This window comes from Chanos chanos, chromosome 13, assembly GCF_902362185.1.
Source record: "Chanos chanos chromosome 13, fChaCha1.1, whole genome shotgun sequence".
NCBI lineage: Eukaryota > Metazoa > Chordata > Actinopteri > Gonorynchiformes > Chanidae > Chanos > Chanos chanos.
This window is the reverse complement of record NC_044507.1, coordinates 16979544-16987858: the sequence shown is the minus strand read 5'-3', so window position 1 is coordinate 16987858 and position 8315 is coordinate 16979544. Positions and strand designations below refer to the sequence as shown.

The 8315-nt window shown below is 46.8% G+C and overlaps 1 protein-coding gene across 2 annotated transcripts in view; it reads right to left on the bottom strand.

Moving 5' to 3' along the window:
• The window catches only part of pbx4 (pre-B-cell leukemia transcription factor 4), a 23875-nt gene continuing 15560 nt past the window's right edge, over window positions 1-8315 (bottom strand). Inside the window, exons 3-9 of one of the 2 annotated variants that reach the window (XM_030789970.1) lie at window positions 4052-4296; window positions 3727-3917; window positions 3366-3501; window positions 3031-3187; window positions 1864-1866; window positions 738-824; window positions 1-610 (exon numbers count right to left, since the gene is read on the bottom strand). In XM_030789970.1, the coding sequence (XP_030645830.1) occupies window positions 781-824; window positions 1864-1866; window positions 3031-3187; window positions 3366-3501; window positions 3727-3917; window positions 4052-4296 (776 nt within the window). In that variant the 3' untranslated portion in view covers window positions 1-610; window positions 738-780. The remainder of the gene's footprint in view (window positions 611-737; window positions 825-1863; window positions 1867-3030; window positions 3188-3365; window positions 3502-3726; window positions 3918-4051; window positions 4297-8315) is intronic. The other variant, XM_030789969.1, reaches the window with a different exon arrangement.

Here is an 8315-nt window from a genome sequence, read left to right as displayed (position 1 = left end):
GTATTTACACAATGTGGTAGAAGTGTAGACCATTCTATATATAGTCACATTAGTGCCAAGTAACAAAGCTTTTTCTGATGGGATTTTGGATTCCACTTGCAGATGCCGTTATACTCCTCCTCACGTCTCTTCAGAGTAGTCTTCTAGCGACGAGAGAGTGGAAGAGCTTCGCACGCTGCGGCCTCGCCGACAGCGCCTATCCAATTGAAAGTCTCAAGTTCGTGTGTTCGTTTCAAACTCTTGCGAGCCCCCTCGGCATCGTGGGAGCAGGTGTGAGAGAGTGATTAAAGTCCCTGGCTCAAAGTGAGAGCCTTCGCAGATGATGGATCGCATACGGCGGAGGAAGGTGGAGGTGCCTCGGCAGGGAGGTGCAGCAAGAAATAAAAGGAGGCAGAAGTTGGGGAGAGATTGGAGGAGGAGCTGTGTTCTGTGTGTGTGTGTTTGCGTGCGTGTGTGTGTGTGTGTGTGTGTGTGCACAAGTGTGGTAGTGATGGTGGTGTGGAAGGGGCACCATGTCTTAGTTGGAGGTGTCTGAGTGGACACTGCCAGGAGCCCCTGGTGGAGACGTGACAGAGCTGGGGTTGGTGTTGTCTTGCCAGCGGTTGTTAGCCTGTGGGGAGAGAGAGAGAGAGAAAAAAATCACTGAGTAGAAGGAATGTAGTCTCAGCTTTGAAATAAGCATTTGTGTTTTACGTTGTGCTATACGTTTGTTATGCGTTTGTAGAGGTGAGACTCACGTCTAGGCGTTGCTGGGGGTAAGGGGCACTGCCAGACAGCTCCTCATAGCCGCCCATCAGGTGTGTAGCACGGTGCAGGGTATCCACCTGTAACAAACACAGCCATCACCACACCGACCGAAAAACCCAGCTGGTCTAGCGTATTCTTGAATATTGTGAATTTTTGCCATGTGAAGTCTGAGTGGAGGTACATTCCAGAGTAAACACTGACCTTGTTTGAAAATTGAATACACATAAGTCTCGTAACGATCAAAAACAGACATTGAGCAAATACCAAAACAACACTGGTGAACAAACAAGTCACAAAAAATCGGTCACTTAAATTCTAAAATATTCACAGGGGAAAGGTACAAGAGCTTTCTCCACAAATTGCTGCTGTACACCAGGGATATCTCTCTCCACCTTTCCAGGTGGAACTTCGAATATCCAAGCAAATCGATTTTTTTGAGACCCTAGGAATTTAACCAAACTTTTCGTCCAAAATAACCACATAAAACCCCAGTTAACTGCTTCACCATAAAAAGACCTTGTGTCATGATAAGAGCTAACAGACTTCTCAAATTTGACTTTAACTGCCTATACCCGAGACAAACATCACTCAAGCAAAAATGATGTGAATCTCTCACTCATACTCCTGGCCAAGGTTTGGGCAACAAGGCCCAACGTTCTTTGGGCAGGATATTTATATATTATATATTTGGTTTGTAAAAGCAGAAATCTGTGGATCTATGGAAGGGAGAATAATAACGGAGATCACCATACGGACAAAGAGAACAAGGGACTGCAGGTACACTCAGTCACACGGGCTGACGTGGGAGAAGTTAACCAGCATAAAGGAAAGGGTTTGGTATCCAGTTCAGTCAGGGACTAGAGGGGTGATCTGGTAGAACTCTTTGGCAGACTGAACAGGGGGTGGGGTTACCTAAATGGGAGGTGCTATGACGTTTGTGATGAGGGCAGGTGGGGGGGTGAGGTGGGGGGGGGGGGTTGTTTTGGGTGATGCAGGGCACAGTGCGGGGTAAGAGCACCAACACACTACAGAGAGAGAGAGAGAGAGAGAGAGAGAGCAGGCAATCTGAGGGGTGGAGGCATGGAGGCAGGCCATCAGAACATCCTCAGTGCCTACCTGCTGCTGCAGAGAGGGGGCCACGTTGAGGCTCTCCCCATTGAGAGAGCGCAGGGCGAGATAGGAATCTCCTGTATGAGACAAACTGAACGACCCCGAGGAACCTGGAGACAGTACACGCACCCTATCAGGCACTGAGCTCTGCTGCTGCACACCAGTGTGTGTGTGCGCGCACAATAGCGTGTGTGTGTGTGTGCGTGCGGTATCCTCAGGATCCAACATCCGAGGCGGAGTTATCTAAACTATGACCCAAAGGAGCGAAATCAGGGCAGGTCACATTCCAAAAATTCAGACAGTCGAGTAACATGGAGAGTTATTTGAATTCGTATTTGAAAGGAAAAAAAAGCACAGTTCCTCTGGTGTATTCAATAACGGGCAGTGGGGGGGGAGACAGAGGCAAAATGACATAAATCTCAGACAAAGAAGCATTTATGGCTTGGCACACGGCCTGAAAATGTAATATGATGTTAAGTACCTACCTTTTACTCACTGCTTCCCAAGCAAATAGAGGTTAGATTATTGTGTGTGTGTGTGTGTGTGTGTTTGTGTGACAGAGTGAGACAGTATGTTTTTGCTCTGAAAGTGCCTATGAAAATCTAAATAGAATTAGGAACAATGGGTAACAAGCCACTTTCAAAACATCCGATTGAACAACGATAACTAAATGATACTGAGTCATACGCGATATTTTGATTACAGACTTCTCCAGAACCATAAGGGTTAAGTCAATGGAAAAGGGCAATTTAATCAGGGATTCATATTTAACCTAATCCATCCACTGCAACACTGACATGTTATATGATGACTTCCTACTAAACTGTTCTCCATGTAAATTACCGGATTCATAGTCGCAGCCTATCAGCAGAGTTTTTACCTTTGACATCATTAGAGAGAACATTCAATGATCATTAAAGCGCAGCATTAAGGAGAGCTGTGTGGAAATCCTTTTAAGAGAAGACGGTGGGGCTAAAATGGGGGCAGCGACACCGAGGACAGCCAGGGCCGAAGTTGAGCTGGGGGTTTAATGGTAATGACAGGGTCTGTGATCAGAGATGTTAAGGATGCGAATGCGTAGTACGCTGGTGGATGACTGTGTGTTTAAAATAAAGAGCGTTGGTTTTTTTTTTTTGGACTAGATGATGAGCGGGGAGGTGCAGTTAACCGTACCTGAGTTTGGTGTCGCTGGAGAGTTAGCCTGGCTAGCCTGCGCGGACGCATTGGCAGCATCCACCGCTGTTTTAACTGCGTAGAGGTTTGCTTCCTCCTGGAACTTACCAATGTTCTTCTTGTATCGAATTCTCTTGTTGCCGAACCAATTAGAGACCTGGAACGGCAATGGGAGAGAAAAAACACCTGAGATTTCAGCGCAAAGTGATATTCTATAACCAGGACCTAAAAACACATTATTACACTGTTTGTGGGTCACACTCACCGGCGTTGTAATGATACAATAACTCCCTCTCCCGTTAGGAGGAGGTGAGAGAGGTCAGCCTAAGTCTTACCTGAGACACTGTGATCCCACACTTCTTGGCCAGCTCCTCCTTGGCCTCCTCGCTGGGGTAGGGGTTGGACAGGTGAGAGTAGAAATACTCATTCAACACTTCTGTCGCCTGCTTATTGAAGTTACGTCTCTTGCGTCTGAGGATAAGTGAAGTTGAAAAGAACAAATCCACGTTAAAATGGTCAGTTCCGTGTTGTTGAAGTAAAAAAAGAAAGTGGTATCAGAGTTTTTCCTCAGTTAACATGCAAGCCCGTAAGCATGGTGTTAAAATGAGTAGACATTAGTGCAGGTAAAACGCGCACGCGCGCGCACACACACACACACACACACACACACACACACACACACACACACACACACACCTGGCATCGAGGAAGCGGGAGCGCAGGATCATGACGGCTTCGCAGGTGCTCTGTTTGAGCTGCATCTGGATGGAGCTGAACTTGCGATGGATAATGGCCACCATACGCTCGATCTCTTTGGGAGAGATGGGCCGTGTGCGGGACTGCTCCCTCAGCAGGTTCATCACGTGATTAGTGAACTCACTACATGCCTGGTACACAACACACACACACACGCACACAGAGAAATGCACATCAGACATCCATAATGAATTCTCCAGAAATGGAGTTAAAAAAAAAAAAAAGACACTGATTCACTGGTTATAAATAGACGTGAGACACTCACCTGCTCGTATTTCTCCAGTTCGGCGTGGTAAATCTGGCGAATCTGTGCCAGTTTGGCTCTGTAGTCTGAGTGCTCGATGCTCCCGTCGTTGGGCGAGCCCCCGGCTGCCGCCGCAGCCGCCGCCGCCGCGGCCGACCCGCCCCCCTTCTCCGGCCCGGAGACACCCTCGGCGAGGAGCATGTTGTCCAGACGCATGATCTGAGGGTCCGGGGGGTCCTCCTCCTGCACTCCTCTGATACTCAGCACTGTAGAGAGAGGAGACGCAAGTTTACTTAGAGAGGGTGGAGTAACTGGCCTCACTTTTTTTCCTCAGTTCTTGCTTATTTTTATCAGGGCTCTGTGAAAGAATATCGTGCCACAAAATGAAGAATCCACAAGGCAGTATGACGTGTATCCCTGTCTTGTGCTGGGACACTGAGAGCAATCTAAGAGTGCAGCTGCAGTTCCGTTTACCACCAGCAGAGGGAAGCATTGTCCCTCAATGGCAAGTGGCCAGGGTAAGGTGAACATGAGGCATGGGTCTAGTAATAGGAGCGCATGTGCTGTCACTACGAGCAAGAGCAACCATAAGTACAGCTTTCAGGCACGCCGCTCCACCACTGTATTAATACAGGACCTCTGTCAGCCCTAAGGCACAGGCTCATCTTTCACACACATACCCACCCACATACACATGCACACAAAAACTCCAATACACAGCAAGTTATGCAGTAAGTTAATATATGTATGAGGGGTAACCTGTATCTAGGGAAAAGCATTACATCTCTGGCGTCAGTTTTTTTAGAGCCATTGTCTAGCACCAAACCGCGGCTGCTAGGCGACCTGGGTAACAGAGAGAGGGAGATGCACGGCATTCCTGTCGAAGCACCATGAGGACTGACAACTCATTAAGGCTCTTTCTCTCAGGCAGTTCGCAAATAAAGAAAGAGAAAGAGGCAAGGAATGAAAGAGAGAAAAAGAAAGCAGAAAAAGACAAGCGAGGAGAAAAGAGGAGCCGCTCATTATTTTTGGACAAGGGTATAATTTCCACACACGCCATTAAGCATTTTCTCCTAATGTGAACCTGCTGACTGTGATATCCAAACTGCCATCAAAGCTTTTCTTTGTGTTCTCTCCCTCTCTCTCTTTCTCTCATTTTAAGCAGTGCCACATTTAGTACTTCTACCCTTTCCCATCCCCCAATCAAACCCTCCAATTTGTTTCAAACTCTCTCTCTTTCTCCCTCCCTCTCTCTCACACACACACACACTGTTTTTTTTTTTTTTTTTACCACCTATCGCCTTCCCTCTTTTTCTAAACTTTTTTTTTCTTGCGCTCTCCCTTGCTAACATTCGTTTTTTTTTTTCCTTCTTTCTTTCTTGTTCTCTCTTGCCCCTTGTGTGTCCCTCCGTTCGAGTCCTCCCCTTTTCTCCCCCCTCCTATGACTGAGTCACATTCTTTCTCTCTCTTACTCCCCCTCTCATGGCTCAGGAATGCGGCAGACCCAGCCGACTGAACTAATGACCCCGAATCGCCCATCCCTCTCTCACTCCTTTTCAGCTCTTAAAACTTTCAAAAAGCCTCATAAAAAGGTTGAGGGAAGAAAAAAAAAAAATACATCCCTCCGTACACTATATCAGATTCAGTGTGTGTGTGTGTGTGTGTGTGTGTGTAGAGCGTCTCTGGTTGGTCTGGTGTGCACAGCAGAGTTTCACAGCGAGTGCCTGAAGATCTCCGTCCCTCTCTGTGTTGTAGTCGGTGCTTGGGGAGACGAACGCGAGTCTGGCTAGTCCAGACTAAGTCCCAGACTAACTGTTTCCTGCTTTGTCAGGCCAGTTAAGAGTCACAGGGTATGAGAAATCGCAAAGGTATCGCCTGCCGCATTAGACCAGGCCTCAGGGCTCAACCACACAGGCAACACTAAACTCTCCCCATTTACCTTAAAAGACACCCCCCTCCCCTCCACTAAACATACACTACAGCCTCCAGCTGGAAGGCCTGAAGCCCAGAGCCCTGTGTTTACCCTCATTATCTCTATTAAGCGCTCATTGCCGATAATCACCAATACAAACAGCATCGTGGCCCAAGGGTTGTGGACTTCATGGGGTGACTGCTCTTAAACCATTTGGCACCAGGTCCCTCTGACTGACTCCACTCACTCTCAGGTCCCTCTGACTGTGGCACACTAAGGGAAAGGGAACCAGTGAATACGGTGTTTGGTACATAAAAGGGGAGTCGTAGAATTCAAAAAGGAGGGCTGGTGTGCTTAAGGAGGAGGAGAAAAAAAAAATAAACAACAAAAAAAAAAAAAACAGTAAGAGGCTTGAAGGTTCTGATGGATGTCGCAGGCTTGAAGTTCATGGCGTGTGAACGTTTATCTGTTCTTTAAGAGGATTAATAAAGCCAGCTTGTTAAATCTTCCAATTAACCACACTTAATTATTATAAACATACTAACACGCTAATGAGATAATGTACATTTTAATGTGCCACATCTGTCCAATGTGTATGCTTCTACTCTTCCCATAATATGTATGAATATTTTAAATAAATGCTTTGTACGCTATGCCCCCCTCTCCACCCCCCACTCCCACACCTCACCTCACCCCCCCCCAAAAAAAAGGATTTGAAAGTCTTAAATGTCGAGACAGGAATTCCCTATAAAACTGAAGAGGACTGTTTTATGGTCAAAAATTTTTCTCTGCCAAAAAATGGGGGGGGGGTTGTGGAGAGGGTGGGGTGGGGGTGAAGGGGGGGGGTTAAAAAAAAAAAAAAAGCGGGGGGAAGAGACATTAAAATGCCCAGGGAAACTAAGACACCTCCACCAACAGGACTGTGTGTGGCATTAACACAGAGAGAGAGGGAGAGAGAGAGAGAGAGAGAGAGAGAGAGAGAGAGAGAGAGAGAGAGAGAGAGAGAGAGAGAGAGAGAGAGCGCGAGCTGGCAAGTCATCCTATGAAATATTCAGTGTGCCCAGCTGGGTTTGACTGCATGCATAATCTTTTTTCTTTTCTTTTCTTTTTTTTTTTGGTGCACAGGCAATGTAGCAGTACTTTCTCAGGTACAATACAGGTGATGTGTTCAGAGCAGACAAAGGTATCGTGTTCTCTGCTGGTAACAGTATATTAACGCCGTCATTTTCGGTGCATTACCGAAGACACAGTCCATCACAACTCGCTGCTCTCGCGCTCACGCACTCGGACCCCCTCGTCTGTCTCTCTCTCTCTCTTTTTACCTCTGAACGCTTTCTCTCTCTTGCATCCCCTTCTTACTCTGGCCTCTCTCCCGCCATAACCCCCCCCTCGCTTCTCTCCCTGCACACCCAGTCCCCCCCAACCCCCGTCTTTCCCTCTGTTCTCCATTTCAGTCGAGTTCTCCGTGTGAGCCGCAATCCCTCATGCTGTCAGCCCCCCCCCCTCTCTCTCTCTCTGTAGACAGACAGGATTAGCATTTTAATTGCATCAGCTCCCTTGGGTATTCTCAGCCTTTCACTGGGAGAGAACGAGGGAGCAAGGGAGAGAAGGGGTAAAAAAAAAAAAGAGAGAGAGAGAGAGAAAAGGTAAGGAGAGAAAAGGGGAGAAGGAGAACCAAGGAGAATTGGAAAAAAAAGCAAAAAAGGAGTCACAGGAGGAGATACAGAAGCCCAGAGAGAGAGAGAGAGAGAGAGAGAGAGAGAGAAAAGAGAGGGGAGACTGTACAATGAGAGGTAGAAACTGAGATGGAATGGTGAACTAGCTGAGAGAGAGAGGGAGAGAGGAAAAACAGGGTGAACATGGTGGGTTGAAAAAGAGAGAGTGAGACAACACTTAAGAAATGACAGCGTTAGGACCACAACTGCCAATGAATCAAACAGAGATAGACTGGAAGAGAGGAGAGAGGGATTTTAAAAACACCGGCAACCCCCCCCCCCCCCCCAAAAAAAAACACACTCCTACGTAAGCGTACACAAACACAAAAAACCTGACGGCTCAGTAAGCAATGAATCATAGCTGTATGAAATTCCACCTTTAAAACCTGCAAATGGAGGGCCAAATGAACAGAATGTGTGCCAAAACAGGGAATATAAAAAGAAATATTACAACCCACCACTTATTTTGGGTTTTGACAAATGACTGTTTTACTAATGATTACAGGCAAAGAGACTAAGGTATTGACAGCCTATGGCTTTTATGTAAATTGGCAATTTGAACTAATGTCATATTAATACCACAAAAAACTCCACATTTGTAATCCAGACACAGGGCACTCTTTAATCTGGCTAAATAATCCCATTCTGCCGTTCAGAA